This window comes from Nelumbo lutea, chromosome 3, assembly GCF_056320005.1.
Source record: "Nelumbo lutea isolate HS-2025 chromosome 3, American lotus-T2T, whole genome shotgun sequence".
In the NCBI taxonomy this organism is placed as follows: Eukaryota; Viridiplantae; Streptophyta; class Magnoliopsida; order Proteales; family Nelumbonaceae; genus Nelumbo; species Nelumbo lutea.
Genome location: NC_142686.1, coordinates 52102014 through 52119447, shown reverse-complemented (window position 1 = coordinate 52119447; position 17434 = coordinate 52102014). Strand labels below are relative to the sequence as shown.

General features: G+C 38.3%; 1 protein-coding gene across 2 annotated transcripts; it reads left to right on the top strand.

Moving 5' to 3' along the window:
- Nucleotides 1-1990: 1990 nt before the first annotated feature.
- On the top strand, nucleotides 1991-17398 carry LOC148864959 (electron transfer flavoprotein subunit beta, mitochondrial-like). Of its 2 annotated transcripts, XM_088978441.1 has the most exons (6): nucleotides 1996-2513; nucleotides 2643-2927; nucleotides 3083-3163; nucleotides 5972-6066; nucleotides 6296-6363; nucleotides 6457-6577. In XM_088978441.1, the coding sequence occupies exons 1-6, from the start codon at nucleotides 2445-2447 to the stop codon at nucleotides 6516-6518; spliced, it is 660 nt and encodes a 219-aa protein (XP_088834567.1). In that variant the 5' UTR covers nucleotides 1996-2444; the 3' UTR covers nucleotides 6519-6577. The 2 variants fall into 2 exon arrangements, with proteins under 2 accessions (XP_088834566.1, XP_088834567.1); XM_088978440.1 differs by lacking the exons at nucleotides 6296-6363; nucleotides 6457-6577 and adding an exon at nucleotides 16924-17398 and having other exon boundaries at nucleotides 1991-2513.
- The last annotated feature ends 36 nt before the right edge of the window (nucleotides 17399-17434 follow it).

Below are 17434 nucleotides of genomic sequence, written 5' to 3'. Positions count from 1 at the left end.
GTAATGTGAGTGAGCAACTTGTCCACTAGTACTTTGTAAAGGAGTAGTTTTGGGTTTTAGTTTGATAAGCTGTGAATCGTAAAAGATTTTGAAATGTTTAACATATAAATCAATGTCTACTTGAAGGCTTTGTATTAAAGCTTCATATTTAGAAATACCTTAGAGGTTGGAAAAAGCTAATGAGTAGACTTTAGGAATTAGGATGTCATTAAGTGTGCGAAAGATAACTCTAAGCCCTTCACCATGTTGGTTAAAAGAACCATTAAAGAGCATACCTCAACATGTTTTAGGATGCTCGTTTATGTGTAAGATGGACTAGTATGGGAATTGAGCATTTGAATTAATGTTTTTGAACCGTCGTTGATTCGAACTGTTGAACCGTTCAGCCTAGAAATTGTCCAAGCAACTGGTTTCATTTCACCCCTAACTCATTTTTGGGTAAAAAATCGTTGACTATGTCAAAAAACTGCTGACCCGGACGATCAATTCGTTCGACTTGTTTGACTCAGACAACGGTTTGCAGTATCTGAGTTCGTATCTTAGATCTGAAGAAGAAGAAGAAGAAGAAGTAGTAGAAGAAGAAGAAGTAGAAGAAAAAGATCTGAGAACTCAAAGTCTGTTGCCTCCGCTTTTGCCATCACCGTCGCCATTATTGTCGCCGGTGAGCGTTGAACCACCCTCCTCTTCCTTCTTCTTCTCTCCTTCCCTCATTCCTTTCCCTCTTCTTTACTTTTTTCCTCTCCTTTCTTTCTTTCTTTTCTTTCTTTTTTTCTTTCTCAGCCGACAACATCTCTTCTCTCCTTTCTCAAATCTCATAACTCATAAAATATTTGCCCTAATAGCAAACCGTTTGAATCGTTCAACCCAGAAGGTCAAACTACTGACCTAGAAACTGGTAGCTAGAACGGTTCCGTTTCCGGATCAATTTTTAAAACCTTGATTGAGGGAGTAGAAGAAGGTAAAGCATGGACATCTAGCTGATCAACAATTGCTTGACCTTTGATTGCAATTTGGTGTGTATATTGGATATTAAATTTTGAAAGAATAAGAAGCTACTTAATAAAGTGACCAGTGAAGGCTAGTTTGTTTAGGAGGTATTTTAAGGGGCCAAATTTAGTAATTAATTTGATTTGGTGATTAAGCATATAATGACATAATTTTTGAACAACAAAGATAATAACCAAACAAGCCTTCTCTAAAGGAGTGTATTTGCATTTGTACTCTATTAATATATAACTTAGATAATAAACAACTCGTGACAACCAAGAGTGACATTGTTAACAAAAATATAAAGGAGTGAAGAATTGTTTGGTTGAGGTGGAATAAGAATGGGAGGGCAAAGGAAAAAGGGACTTAATGTCTTCAAAGGATTTTTGGCAATTAAGGGGTCCACTCAAAGGGAATGTCCTTTTGTAAGAATTTAGTAAAGGGTTTGCATCAAAGGGATTGCTTTGATTTTGAGACGGTTGCTTCAATTGCCGAGTGGTGAGTAAGAAATTCAACCATTCGGGTCAAATGGGCCAATACATGGTGTTATAATTAAATAATAAAAATTTGAAATAGAAAAAATTATAAAAATAAAAAATAAAAAATTGTAGAAAGATGAGAATTATTTTCATCAATGATAGAAAGGAAATCTAAAATTTAAAACTGACCAAAAAATAAAATTGTTTTCTTATTTGGTGATGGATCAATAATTCAACATTTTGAGTCAAATGTATCAATCCTTAATATTAAAATGAAATAATAAAAAATAAAAAGTAAAAAACACAAAAGTTACAAAATTATAAAAATTTTATAGAAAACATTTAGATACATATTAATATTATATATTCATAACATAAAATAAAAACGAATATGATAAATAAAAATTATTTTATATGTAAAAATATAAAATATTATAAAAAAAAATTAAACACGTATTATCACTATTTTGATCACCATTTAATTACCGCATATAAATAATATATAAAACATATACTTATATTTTTATATGAAATCCCATTTGGATGGATTCAGTTCAAAAAAAAAAAAAAAGGATGGATTCAGGTTCTGTTAAATTATAAACGGAAATTTTGATGATGGATTCCCTTTATCGTATTGAATTCGTATAAACCAGCACTATTTGCAGCCCTACATGAAGCTAAGCTCTGAATTCTGATACCTATCGAAAAAGCTCTGAATTCTGATATGCTGTCTGGGTTGTCCGATCCATCGGAATATTCGTCACCACGTAAAGCAGTGCCTGAAGTGCATCCTCATCCGAACTCCGAAGTTCAACCTATTTTTTTTTTTCTTTTTTTCTGAGAAAAGAAAACCTCATTTCCAAAAGTGGCAATCTTATCCGAAGCTACAGAAGAGATTACACAGCGGACTACTCTCCTCTGTTTCTGTTACTGCTTTCATCTACGGTAACGGTGGTCGTGAATAGTACAGGAACAAAGATGAAGATCATGGTCGCTGTAAAGAGAGTCGTCGACTACGCCGTTAAGATCAGAGTCAAACCCGACAAGGTAATCAACACAATTAAATCAATTTATTTTAAAAATAAACTTGTGAATTTATTATCTTGAATTCTTGATCACCATCATCATGGAGCTCGTGATTCAATGATTATGTATTCATGCATTCAAAACTATCAGAGCGGTGTGGAGACCAGCAACGTGAAGATGTCGATGAACCCGTTCTGCGAGATTGCTCTTGAGGAAGCTCTACGCATCAAGGAAGCAGGATTGGCGTCGGAAGTGATTGCCGTCAGCATGGGCCCCGCCCAGTGCGTCGACACCCTTAGGACTGGACTCGCCATGGGCGCTGATAGGGCCATCCACGTCGATTTTCCGGCTACTCTTTATCCCCTCTCCGTCGCCAAGCTCCTAAAAGCCCTTGTGGATGTCGAGAAACCTGGCCTCCTCATCCTCGGTAAACAGGTCCGTCAGATTTAACTTTTAATTTGCAGAATTAGGGTTTTGGAGTTCAAACTTTCCGTTCGATTTTCTTTTAAATCCTTTTTCTTTGAATCGTGGCTACTGAAAGATGCACATAAGTAGAATATTATCTGTTGGTTGTCCGAATTGCTGTGCAGGCTATTGATGATGACTGCAATCAAACGGGGCAAATGGTTGCGGGGCTGCTCAAGTGGCCTCAAGGAACATTCGCTTCAAAAGTTAGTATTGCCCATCTTTTTAGTACATAGCAGAATAGTTGTAATCTCGGTTTCTTACCTATCAAATTGGTTCATTTTCTTTTGCTCAGTTTAGGAACTTCATTGGGCCAAGGAACGTTCTTCTATATTCTTTAAGATAAGAATAAGAATAAATGACAAAGGACATGATCGATTGCCATCACTGGTTCATCAGTGCTATACATAAAAAGGCGTTCTATACATGAAATATATGGCAATGAATCCTAACCAAACAGACTTTCCCTATTTGCTACAGACTTGGCTAATCCAACCATGGCAGAGTCAAGCCCCTAGAAATCCATCTCAAAACAGATGCTCAAATCCCAATAGTTGTTGAATCTCATTCAACTTGTTAGGTATCCATTCCATGGGCCTCTCCCAAAATCCTTTCTCCATCTGATGGCATTCGGAATTCCCTTCCACTAGAATAGAAATAGGAGGGACCATGCAATGTAGCTAGGGCCATCAATGGAGTCTGAAAGCATGAGACCTAATCTGATTATTCCAGATCCGGATGATCTGTTTACATAAATGGTTCGGATTCAGATATTAAAAAGTGCATCTTTTTAATAATTGGATTGGATGTGTATCTAAATCCACTTGATCCAATTAAGATTCAAGTTTGACTAAATTTTTATATAATATGCATATGTAAAGTTTATGATTAATAAATCTATTATTTCTATTTGTATAAATTTATTCAATATGTAAGCCAATGAGTGATTAATGCATTTGTAATTATTATTATTATTATTATTATTATTATTATTTAATTTAAAGATGGTGAAATGGGCTCAGATGAATCCCATCTGATCTGAGACCCCCCGATCTGATCGGATTTTGGATTTTAGGTTTTTAATGATCAGATCAGACTTGGATGTGGCTACATCCAATCTGAATTTGACACAATTATAGCTGTAAATGCAACACTATTAAGGCTGACAAGAAGAGTTGTCACCTTTTGCGGCTTTGCCTAAGTAACACTTGAACGAGTGTCAAGGTCTTATTAATTGTGCTTGTGGTGATACATCCAACATCAACCTGGAAGTTATTTTTATTTTTATTTTTTGCTGAAAGATATCATTGATCTTGCAGCTGGCTTATCTGTTTCATTTGCTTTTTATTAAAGAGACAGTAACGGTGGTTCATGCATTAGTGAACAAAGGTTTTAAGGACCGGGGATGGTTCTGTAACATTGCCCCTTGTGGATTTGTGAGCTTGCACTTGATCTGCCAAACCTTGGTTAATTGTTCTTGTTGTTTGTTACCTGTGTGGCTTGCCTTTTCTTAGTCCTCGGTTGCTGGGCTCTTTGTTGTTTTCATAGTATAATTAAGTATTTCCCTTGTAAAAAAAGAGCTATTCAATCTATGCACAAATGATCTTCTCTAATGTAATGATGTAGCATTGACAACCCATCTATGGGAAAGAGCATCCAGCCTAGTAGTCTCCTTCTTATGGAGTGTTGGTGGGGATAAAAGAAAACATTCTTTGGTTAATGGGTTTCTGCACTAGCCCTCTTGGTGTTTTGGGTTTCAGAAGGATGGGTGTTATGAAAGAGGCTCTTCTAGGAGAGTGTTTGTGGAGATTCCCTAGGGAAGAGGAAGAAATGCTACTCTTTCTAACAGTGTTAGCTTTTGAAAAATCATTATTAGAGACTGCAATCAGTGTTTGGCTCTACAGCTTCAATGTGGAAGGTGGTTTAAAAGTTAGATTTGGGGAAGATAATTGGAGTGATGGGTATTTTTTGCTGTCTTTGACACATTGTAATGTTTCTATGCGGCCGCAAGGGACCTAAGAATATATGGAGGCTGGTTCTAATTATGGTTGTTTGACACCTCCTAGAGTTGAAGCTTTCATGTGGATGGTATTCCTGAATCATCACAGTCAACCACATTAATAACGGGGGCATTCTGATCTTTTAGTTGGGAATTAATAGGAATCCGTGGATCAATTGTTGCTTTTCTGCCTTTTTTTTGCATTGCAGGAGCTCTTTTCTTTATTTGTCATGGATTGCTTTACCTGCAGAATATGTGTTCTATTCATTTTGATTGATATATCTGTTCTATTCTTCTCTCCTTGCCTGTCTGAACTATTGCCTCTTTGGGAGAATTGGTCATGGTTCCCTTTGTGATATGCTGGTTTGTTTGAAAAGGATGAACATAACTTTTGGAATTTGAAAGGGTCTTTCTTTTTCATGTGTTTTGGTTTTGGTGCCGAAAGAGTTCAACATGTTTAAGAAAAGGGATTTTGTCTTTAATTGGATGGTTGCAATTGATCTAGAGGCTGGTACACTGTAAGGCCTTCTGGGTTGTTTGTCTGTTCCCTTTTTATTACCAATTCTCATATATAAATATTTTTTGGATTTCTCATATATAAATACTTTTTTTTGGATTACTCATTGTAAGACACATAATTCTAAGTTCAAACTTTGTATGTGCATGCGCCTACAAATAATACCTAGTGCACAAGGTGGTTGCCTAGGGGTAAAAATTGGTGTCATTATATTATGGTAGGTAATATTATATTATAATAATCTCTCTCTCTCTCTCTATGTGTTTGTGTGTGTGTGCTGATGCTTTGACAACCATGTCCACATGTCCATAAGTTTTTCTTTTCCTTGATAGCAACATGATGATCACTTTTTTTTATCTGCAAAAGAGCAGCATGATGATCATTGGGTTTTATAGATCCTGAAAAGAAACTTGCTGTTGGAACTGAAAGGAAGTTTTTGTTTTATTCCATTCTAATAGTTCTTTTATTTTGTTATGACCTTTTTCTGTTCTTTAGTAGGTTGTACTGGATAAAGAGAAGCAGGTAGCAACTGTGGAAAGGGAGGTGGATGGTGGTCTTGAGACTCTGTGTTTAGACCTACCGGCTGTAATCACGTAAACATCAGACCCTCCTCATGGTTTCCTTGTGGTTATTACAATTTTTTTGATTTTTTTCTATCATTGGAACTCAGTCTCATAGGATTCTTCCTGGTTGGTACAATTATATGGTATCCTCCTTACCAAGTGTCTCTTAACATATTGCAGTTGTATCCTACTGGATTTTAGTATATGTGGAGCTTTTCAATTCTGAGGTTGCTGAATTGATTACCTGTTTTATGTGCAGTTCCCATTTAATAGATGCTATTTGCGTACAGCTAGGTTTTAGCATATGTGGAGCTTTTCAGTTCTCAGGTTGCTAGTCTTGTTGTCCATATTTTAGTGTAGAGCGCTATATTATATATGCTTGATGTGGGTACTGATACAATTAGTGTTAAATACTTCCAGAACTTACTAGAAGAGAAGATCTAAAGTGCAGCCTTGAGTTTTTAAATTCCGTGAAAATGTAAAAAACATTTGGGGCTTGATTGAGTTTTTACCTGCTGGTTGAAGTCAACCTTGTCAAGCAACATGGTATTATCTTCCTAACTGAACCTCTGAATCCAATGCTTTGACAGTATAAAATATTTGTTGTAACTATAATCCAGTAATATATAATCTGATTTTTTATATCAAGTGAGAATGCAGTGTAAAATCAAAATCTCAAGTCAATTTCCAAATGAGAAATTTCCCATTGAAGCCCTAGGTTTGCCTATGTCAAACCTGAAATCGTAGCAGTAGCATAAATGATTAGAAAATTTATAGCAGTAGCATTAGGTTTGCCTATGTCAACTTATGGTAGAAATATTTAAGGGGTGTTTGGTAGTGCTGAATTGACCTCCAAATGTTGAAAATGATGCTTTTTCAGTAGTTGGAGGTCATTCGGTTCCATCTCCGGGTCGCTCCTCCAAACGTTGAAAAGGCCTCCAAAGAGTTCAGATGTTGAGCTACATCTGAGTGCGTTTGGAGGTAGCGAACACAATTTTCTTCTTTCTCTCTCATCTCTTCCTCATTGTTGGTGAACAAAGGAGTTGCGAACCAGGATCGAGCCCAGCGCCAACTGTTCTCTCTCTCTCTCTCTCTCTCTCTCTTCCCTGTCAGAGAAGAAGGAAAAGAAAAAGAAGAGGGGGGAATGGGGAAGGAGAACGGTAGTTTGGTGGCACTAAGAAGAAGGGAAATGGGAGAGCTAGTGGTCACCCCTTTGTTCTGCATTTTCGTTGAATTGGGCAATAGTAGGTGGAAAGAAGAAGAAGAAGAAGAAGAAGAAGAAGAAGAAGAAGAAGAGAGTGGGGGAATGACAAAGAGAGGAGATAGGGAGAAGGGTGGCTTCAGCCACTCATGAAGCAAAGATGGACGGAGTCTAGGTGTGCCATTGTAAAAACGAAGACTAAACACTTTGAGAGAAAACATTTCCTCTCTTAGCTCAAGTGTGCCCTTTGTAAAATTAATCAAAATTGATATTTCCCCCATACTTCGTTTTTCATCTTCCTGCCACCACCACTACTTTGACTCCATTTTACCTTTCTTTTTTATATTTATATTTTACCATTTTCTCTCTAGAATTCCAATATTTTCTATAAACAAATTAATATGATTTTATAATGTTTTATAAATATTAAAATATTTATTCAATTAAGATTATTTTATAGTATTAATATTTGAAGACAATTATTATTTTATAATATTTTTAAATTAAAATTATTTTTATAATATTAATCATGTTAATCATATTTATTATTTTTTTAATTTTATTATTTCTTAACATTTATTTTTTTGTTATACTATAATATCAAAATATTTTAATCATTTTCGCTAATGCTGTTTAAATAATAATTTGATGGGTAAATTTGTAAAATGCACATTTTTAGACAATACAACATTCAGATTACTCAAAAACTCCACCGCATTTAGATATCTGCAAAAGTAGAAACGCAAAATTTCCATGGATTACTTTCAGAGCGTTTCAAAGTTTTTTTTTTTTTTTTTTTTAACTTTTCAGACTTCAGACTTTGGATTTACTGAACGCCACCCTAGCCGTAAATTTAGCAGTAGCACAGACTGAAATCTTCTCTAGATTAACTATTTGGAAGGTTGTTTTGTTATACGATCCAACCCAAGCCCACTTGAAGAATTACATACATGCATGCATTTTTATTTAGAATAAAAAATTATATTTTTTTCCTAATTGAAGGGGATAGCCAATTTGTTACGCTTGGCTTAACGCTGAAGAGGAACCACCATGAAGGTTTAGAACTGTGATTAGGGAAGCCCAATCCACTGGATGTAGCTTGAACTACTTGTTCAGGTGGACACAAGGATGTATTTGGGGAATACCTGGGATGTATTTGGGGAATACTCGTTCAGGATAACACCATAGCCAATAGCTTAGCTAGAGCAGGAGTGATGACACAAGGATGTATTTGGGGAATACCTGGGCCTAGGGTGCAATTGTAACCTGAAAGTTTTTTATTTTCATGTATCTGTGTATGGTCAGCTTAAGTTGTTTTTATGTACTTCCCTTGCTGTCGAGCCTGGACATGCATGGGGGTTTCTTTTAAGGCATATAATATAATACCACTGTTATTTATAAAAAAATGTATATGTACGTTTGCAAATGAAGTTGTGTTGATTGGAGATTAAGGCCTGTTTGGGAGGGCTTTTGTGTTGATTGAGCCGCTTTTGAGAAGCTACTGAAAATAGCTTCACTGAAAAGTTGATTTCTCAGCTCATGTAGGCCTATTTGGCTTTTTGGGGTTTTCACCAAACATGACTTGATGGCTTTCCATCTAGAGCCTACCTTGCAATGCAAGCAGCTGCTGTGTGAAAGCCCTCCAAAACGGTTATATAATGAAGAGGTGGACAGCTTATGGAGAGAAGTTATTTGCTCCAAGTATGGCAAAAGGGAAGGGAATTGGGGCATGAAAGATATTAATACAAGTTATGGCTGTTCTGTATGGAAAGGAATTCAGCAAGAGTGGAGTTTATGGAAGGCATAAAGTGCAGAATTGGAGATGGGGAGTATGATAAGACCCACGACAGCCCTGTGGCTACAGCCCAGGCTCATGACTACCCAAGAGCAAAAGCCCAGGTGCAAGCCTAGTCGGCCAGCCACAAGGAAACCACATGTTACGTGCCTCTTCTTAGATATGTCTATACGTGTAGGACAGTTGGCACTAGACCATGTGAATTCTGTTGTAAGAAGCTATAAGTATCTTTCCCTACCTCTCAAGAGATAAGTTGAAATTTGAGATTTCCCTTCATTCCCTCTTATCTTCTTCTTTTCTTCTCTTTCCTCTTTCTTTCTTTGGATTGTATCCATTTCAGGAGGTTGAACTCCCTTGAAGAAGCTCAGATTCACCAACAGAGGAGTGGGTTTTATCAATTAGTATCAAAGCCCATGATCCAACCATGCCTACATCCAGATCAGCGCCTGTGAATGAGTGTGTAGATCAAATTGAAGTAGGCCTCCTCAAATTCTCTAGAGATCTGAAGGAGATTAAGGAGGCGCTCTCGGCGGTGACGACCCGGTTTGATCAAATCTCTCCAGCCATCAAAAACAGATAGTAGGATTTGGACTGTCTCCTTCCAGATCCTTTACTTGTGCCTCTTTCTTTAAAGCCCTAATACAATCGGAAGTTCCTATTGGTTTGTCATTCTCTGTTAAGGAAGTGTGGTGTCAACCTATACCTCCAAGGGTTGGGAGTTTCTGTTGGGAAGCTTTCCTGGAAAGAGTTAACACAGGTGATTTTCTTCAAAGAAAAAGACCCAATAGCTGTTTATCTCCACACTGGTGTGTTCTTTGCAAAGTTGTTGGTGAGTCTAGTTACCACTTACTAATATCCTTGTTTTGGCAAAAAATATTTGGGAATGGTTTGCTTCTTTGTTTGGGTGCAGGTGGATCTTCCCAACAAATGTGCAAAGCTTGTTTTCCTTCTTCTCTTGACTATCCTACAAAAAGATCAAGAATCATGTGGAGATGTGTGAGAGCTGCTATTTGTTGGACAATATGGGAAGAAAGAAATTCAAGGATCTTTTCAGAAAAGGAGAGAGGTTTGGAAACTATGCTAGAAGTGATTCATATAAGAGTATTACATTGGCTGAAAACAATGGATGAGTTCACAGATTTTTCAACAGATGATATGTTAAGAAAATGGAAAGAAATTTCTAGGTCAGTCTCAATTAAGAAAACCTCAAATCTCACATGGAACCCTCCACCTCCTGGTTTTATTAAACTGAATTTTGATGGTAGTAGCATGGGGAATTCAGGGCCTTCGGGTATTGGGGGGGGTGTTAAGAGATGAGAAAGGTAATGTAATAGCTATGTTCTTTGGCCCAATTGGAGTGGGAGACTCTTTGAGGGTTGAGGTGTTAGCAGCTTTAGAAGGGGTACAAAGGGCTAAAGACCTAAATTTCAAGAAATTGGTTATAGAAGGAGATTCTGTGATCGTAGTGGATTGGCTAAAAGAAGAAACTTCTAAGATGTGGAGCTACAGTAATGAAAAGAGAAAGTTCAAATGGCTGATCAAGAATATGGAAGTTCAGTGTACTTTTGGGTAAAGAGAAATGCAAACTCCTTTGCTGATGGATTAGCTAGGCAAGGGGTTAATAGGGTTTCTAGGTTCTGGGCTCAGTTGTAATTGTTGTTTTTATCAGTTTGGGTGCATTCCCAAATTCTGGGGAGTTAAGATACCTTAGCTCCTCTTCTTTGTAAGTTTACTACTATTTAATGAAATCTGTTGTTATTGATAAAAGAAAAAAAAACAAGGAAGATGAGTCTGAAAGCTCCTTTGTCTGTAGTTCACAAAGATGAACACTACTTTGAATTTCCTTTTTTTTTTGGTGAGGATCCCTCCCCCTTCATAGAGATGAACACTACTTTGAATTTCATGAGACTCTTGCTTCACAACGAGTCTCTATGGCTTTGATTTTCCTAGATGGTGAGGCAAGCTTATGGTTTCAATGGTTTCGAAGGACCCGCTCCCAAATCACATGGATGGACTTTACTGAGGCTTTTCGTGCTAGATTTGGTCCCTCTAGGTTTGCTAATTTTGACTAGGCTCTGACTAGACTTAAACAAACTAGAACTGTGAAAGAATACCAGCAAAAATTTGAGAGGTTGGCTCTCATAGTTCATGGATGGCCTGAACATACACTTAGAGGGTGTTTCATTGGGGGGATTAAAGGTGACATAGAATAGAGGTTAGGGCTCTACAACCCACCTCAATCGTGGTTGTAGCATGTTTGGCCAAGGTCCAGGAGGAACAACTCAACCAAATTAAAAAAATGCACAAGCCCCGAGATCCTATACTTAAATCCCCTAGTCAAACCAGAATAGATCTTAGGCAAGGGACTTGGTCCGACCTCCACACCTGGTCCAACTACATGCCCTTGAAGTGACTCTCATGGATGGAAATGCAGGACAAGCTTAAGAAAGGCCTATGCTACAATTGTGATGAGAAATATACTCCAGGCCACCGATTTAAGGCCCAAAAGTATACTTTGTTACAAGTGGATGATAGGGGTGAAGAACTGACCGAGGGCGAGACTTAAGATCATACCTTACCAAAGGAGGGATATGTCACATACTACTCGGAAATATCACTACAATCTCTCGCTGTGCTTCCCTCTTCTCAAACTATGAGGGTAATGGGCTGAAAGGTCTCCATTTTGATTAATAGTGGGGGGAGCTCCCTAAATTTTGTTACCACAAAGGTGTCCAATTGTTTGGGCCTAACTGTTCAGCCCATCACCCCATTTTCTATGCACATAGCAGATGCCAATCACATTCTTGCGATGGAATTTGCAAGGGCGTGGGCATAAAAATTCAGGGAAACCAATTGTCAGTAGACTTATATCCCCCAAAATTCCCACTCATTGAGGATCTATTTGACAAGCTTGGGTAGGCACAACACTTCTCCAAACTAGATCATCTATCTGGGTATCATCAGATCCAAGTTCATGGGCCAGATATACACAAAACAACCTTTAGGACTGCAGATGGACACTGAGAATTTATGGTTATGCCATTAGGATTAACAATGCTCTATTGACATTTCAAAGCCTCATGAATAACATATTTAGGCCCTATTTATGTAAATATATTCTGTTGTTCTTTGACGATATCCTTATCTATAGTGCAAATTGGACTTTTCATATGAAGGATCTTTGCAGCACCTTAGACATCTTAAGGCATAACCAACTCTTTGCTAAGCTGTTGAAGTGTTCTTTTGGGCAAACCAAAATATACTACCTTGGTCATATTATCTTTGAAGGGAGGGTCCAGACAGATCCAGAGAAAGTGGCATGCATGCTTAATTTGGCTTATCCGTCCACACTCAAGGGTATCAGAGGATTTCTGGGCCTAATTGGATACTACCGCCAATTCATACAAGGGTATGGAGTCATAGCTGAACCCCTGGCTTTGCTGCTCAAGAAAACTCCTTCCATTGGGATGGAAGAGCCGAACAAGCTTTCTTGGATCTTAAGAAGGCTGTCATAACACCACTGCCCTTGATTCTACCAGATTTCAACAAGGATTTCTCAGTTGAGTGTGATGCTTCTGGTAAGGGTATTAGTGCAGTACTCATGCAGCTAAGGCCTGCCCATAGATTATTTTAGCAAGGTACTTCCCTTTGTAGGCCCAGCAAAATCCACATATGAAAAAGAGCTAATGGACTTCGTACTTGCAATTCGGAAATGGAGGGCGTATCTTATTGGGCAAAGATTTACTGTTCAGAATGATCACAAGAGCCTCAGACATCTCTTGGAGAAGCATGTTCTCAGCCCAAAACAGCAAAAGTGGGCTTCAAAGTTATTGGGTTATGATTTTATTATTAATTATAAGGCAGGAAGGCAAAACACAATGGCCAATGCTCTCTCAAGGGCAGAAGAGCTCAGGTCCATGGTTGTCTCCAAGCCTGTCTACTCTCTATTGAACCAGCTTAAGGAAGAAGCTCAACAAGATCCAGAGTTACTGCAAATTAGGAAAAATGCTTATACAATCCAGCAGTAGTTCCAGGTTACACTCTAATCGACTCTGACATTCTACAAGGGGAAACTGTTGGTGTCTATGAAATCTGCTTTTGACCAGCAGCTACTTAAGCTATTCCATGGCTCTACATTGGGTGGCCACTCAGGTATACTTCGTACCTACAGATGCTTACTCATTACTATTGGCATGGAACGAAACATATGGTCAAGGAATATGTTGCAGCTTGTTCTACCCGTCAACACCAGAAATATTCAACTCAATCACCAGCAGGTCTGTAATAGCCCCTGTCTGTACCAGAGAAAATATGGGATGAAATCACCATGGATTTCATAACTGAACTTCCCAAGTCCAGTGGCAAAGGATCGTCTCAGTAAGTACTCCCACTTTGTTGCCCTTCCCCAGCCTTACATAGCAGCCATGGTTGCCCAGGCCTATGTTCAAGAGGTTGCAAAACTGCATGGCACACCTACCAGCATCATTACAGATTTGTAATCCCTTATTTATGAGCAGATTCTTGGAAGCTTTTTTCAAGGCCCAAGTGGTGGAGCTTGACCATTCAACAAGGTATCACCCACAGATGGATGGGCAGTCTGAGGTGATCATCTAGAAACCTATCTCTGGTGCTTTGTTGGAGAACATCCCAAGCAATGGCTTCACTGGTTACCTTGGGCTGAGTACTTGTATAATACTTTGTACCACGTAGCCCGCAGGGACAACTACCTTCAATGCTGTGTATGGGCGTGATCCACCAGCTATTATACCTTATGAGAAAGACAACTGCAGTAGCAGAAGTTGACAGTCAGCTAACATCTTGGGATGACATAACTCAGGTCACTTAAGCTTCACCTACATAAGGCTAGACAGCAAATGAAATCAGTCTATGATCGGGGGCACAGAGATGTAGAGTATGAGGTGGGTGAAATTATGTACATCAAACTCCCGCCTTACTGTCAGAGGGTCTGGCATAAGCTTTCTCCTCATTGTTTTGGGCCTTTCAGGGTGATTGAGAGGGTGGAGAAGGTGGCTTACCACTTGGAGTTACCCTCGGAGACAAAGCTACATCCTGTTTTTCATGTCTTCTTACTGAAGCCATATGTGCCTAACAGCTATTTCCAGCCAGCAATTGCCCCAGCTCAGTAATGATGGGAAACTCATTGTGGAGTCCATGATTATCACAGATTTGAGGTGGGTCAGATCAGGAAGGAAAATCATCAAGTAGGCCCTGGTTGTCTGGAGTAACTTACCTAAGGAGGATGCTACGTGGGAAGATTATGCCAAATTACAACAGCAATATCTTCACATGAACATTGAGGACAAGGTCCATCTCAAGGGGTGGGAACTGATAAGACCCACAACAGCCCTGTGACTACAGCCCAGGCCCATGACTCCTCAAGAGCAGCAGCCCAGGTGCAAGCCCAGTTGGCCAGCCACAAGGAAACCACATGTTACATGCCTCCTCTTAGATATGTCTACATGAGGAAATATCAGTACTAGTTTGTTAGAGACCATGTGAATTCAATTGTAAGAAGCTATAAGTATCTCTCCCTACCTCTCGATAGATCAGTTAAGATCTGAGATTTCCCTCCATTCCCTATTCTCTTCTTCTCTTTCCTATTTCCTCTTTGGATTGTATCCATTTTAGGAGGTTGAACTCCCTTGAAGCTCAGATTCACCAACAGCGGAGTGGGTTTTATCTGAGTGGGACCAGGTTCTGACTTGATCCTTGATGTGACGTTAACACTTCCGAGTTTGTATTTCACTCTTTTTGATGTACTGCGAGACAAAGAAGCATTGGTTGCAGTGATGTTTGTTCACAATGAGGAGACGATGTTATATTTTTTGTGCAGATGAATTAGAAATGGTGAGTAGCATTTTTTTTCGCACTGCAGGGTGGTTAGAAGACTACAGGCAAAGTTGTTTGATATCTTTGGGATTCAATGGTGTTTCCCGGAGATGATGTTGGAGCCTTGGAGGCCTTAAAGGGCTGGTACATTCCTGGGCTTAGAAGAAAAGGAAATGTGATTTGGGGAATAATGCCTTTGGATTTAGTATGGACAGTGTGGCTGGAAAGTGATATGATGAGATTATGAAGGCTCTTTTTGAATGATGTGGAAAGCCATATGATGAGATTATCAAGGCTCTTTGGGGCATACTCTACTCATGAGTTGTAGTGCATAACTTGTTTAGAAACAGACCTTACAGATCTCTCTCTTTTTTTTTTTTTTGGTTTATGATACTCTTTTTTGTAATTACCAAGGAGCAAGCTGAAGTATAGGCTTTTATTTGGCACGGCTCCTTTTTGTGCTTGGATGCTTTGGTTGTACTTGCTTTATCGTATTTTATCCTATTATATTAATATATTACTTTACCTTTCCTCAAAAAATTCTACTCCTAAATTGGACAAAAAATTCTACTCCTATTAGGTCCATATCTAGTCCACCCCTCTGAAGACCCTGAATAACTAGGACCAACAGTAGGTAATGGGTCAGTCCACCCAAGCCCAACCTGACCCAAAAAATGTAAACTGGTTTTATTGGTTGAAAATATGCAGCTTTTGGTGCTATGTTTACCAGGGATGATGATTTTTGTGCGATGTCATGTTATATGAGTTTATTATGAGCTGTCAATGCATTTTATTTTGAAAACTAAAAGAAAATTCATTAAAGAAAAAGAAAGGTGACAAGTTATCACTTGCCTTCCAAGTGCAGAAACACCTATATGAAGGTGAAGAACAGTAAGTCATCCGTGTAGCACAACAAAAATATCCCCACTGTCCAGGTGGAATGATGGTGCCTACTGCAAAGTCCTACCTGGGTAGTGGGGATGTGATGTAGGATGGGGTAGGCTCCTACTAATTTAAGATCTGGTGGTGGGCTTTGTGGGGTGAAGGGTATCTGGTTGATTAAAGATGAAGAATATAGATGGAAAAGCCAGTAGACAACTTGCTGTCCACCAAAGAATGAGCAAGAAATTAGAAGAGAGAACTCTTGCTGGTGAGAGGGGGAAGAGAAATTTCCGGAAACAACCAGATCTCACTAAACCAAACTTTATTTCATCAAATCAACTCTCCTTGAACTCCAATTACAATGACTCTATTTACAGGCTCAACTTATTGCATTGGATGTCCCTTTACAGGCTCCTATTTGGATAGGAAACTGACCCAAAACAACTTCTAATTGTTTTAAAACTAAGACAAATCCATAAGGACACTTAAATGAGGAATTTAACTCATAAACAACTCTAATAACACTTTACTAGTTCACTAAAATTCACTTAATTTGAGACATCAGAAATTACTCAAAATAGTAATCCATGAGTTTACCAAAAAATAGTAATTACGAGAATTACCATAAATAATAAGTCTGGACGTTACCATAAAACAGAACCATGTTCTTAAGACACCAACAACTAGAAAATAAATAGGAAAAAACCGAAGTAGTACCACTATTCTATAACCCAAAATTGGCATAGGAATTGGAAAATTGGTTTGTTCCCCCATGAATTCTTTCCTTGCTCCTGCACCTGTATTAGGATGTGTAATTTTGTGTTATCCATGCATAACCCAAGTGCTCCCTCCGAAATCCTAATGGTTTTTAGAAACCATCTATCCCAAAACATTTTTGGTTCAGATGCATGTGATTTATTATTTTAGTTTTGATAATGGTTTACTTTTCTTTCTTTTGCGGGAAGTGGAACTTCTTATTGCTACATCCTAATTAATCGATTGTGATAAGCAATATATTTCAATCATTTATTTTTCTGATATTAACATTTCCGTCACTTTGAATACCACAGTTTTCATTGGATATCATTTTCTTTCATCTGGGATGAAGTTCTTATTTGAATGAGAACATCTCCTCTCATCTCTTTTGTCCTTGATGCAGAACGGATTTGAGACTAAACCAACCGAGATATGCGACGCTCCCCAACATAATGAAAGCAAAGTCAAAGGTTGTTAAGAAGGTTACTCCCAAGGAGCTGAATGTGGAAATTAAGTCTGATTTGGAGGTAGTTGAAGTTCATGAGCCCCCTAAGAGGAAAGCAGGGGTGATGGTTTCCTCTGTGGATGAACTCATTGACAAGCTTAAAAACGAAGCTCATGTCATCTAATCATTGTTTTTATTCCAAATGTATCTAATCCATCCGTTAACATCTCAAATGATAATTGTTCAGCCATTGCTTTTTGTTTTCATTTTGCATTTGCTTGTCTGATTAAAGATACTACTGCAAGACATATATCTACATACATCTGCTTCTTGTATGCATGTGTTTCTCTGGAACCTTCTGTAAGGGGGATCAAGACCACTGAGCTTCTAGCAGTTTGATTTATTTTAACCCAATTGGAATCAGTTAGATCAAGATATTGGTGCAGGAAATGTCAGTATGTTGGTCCCA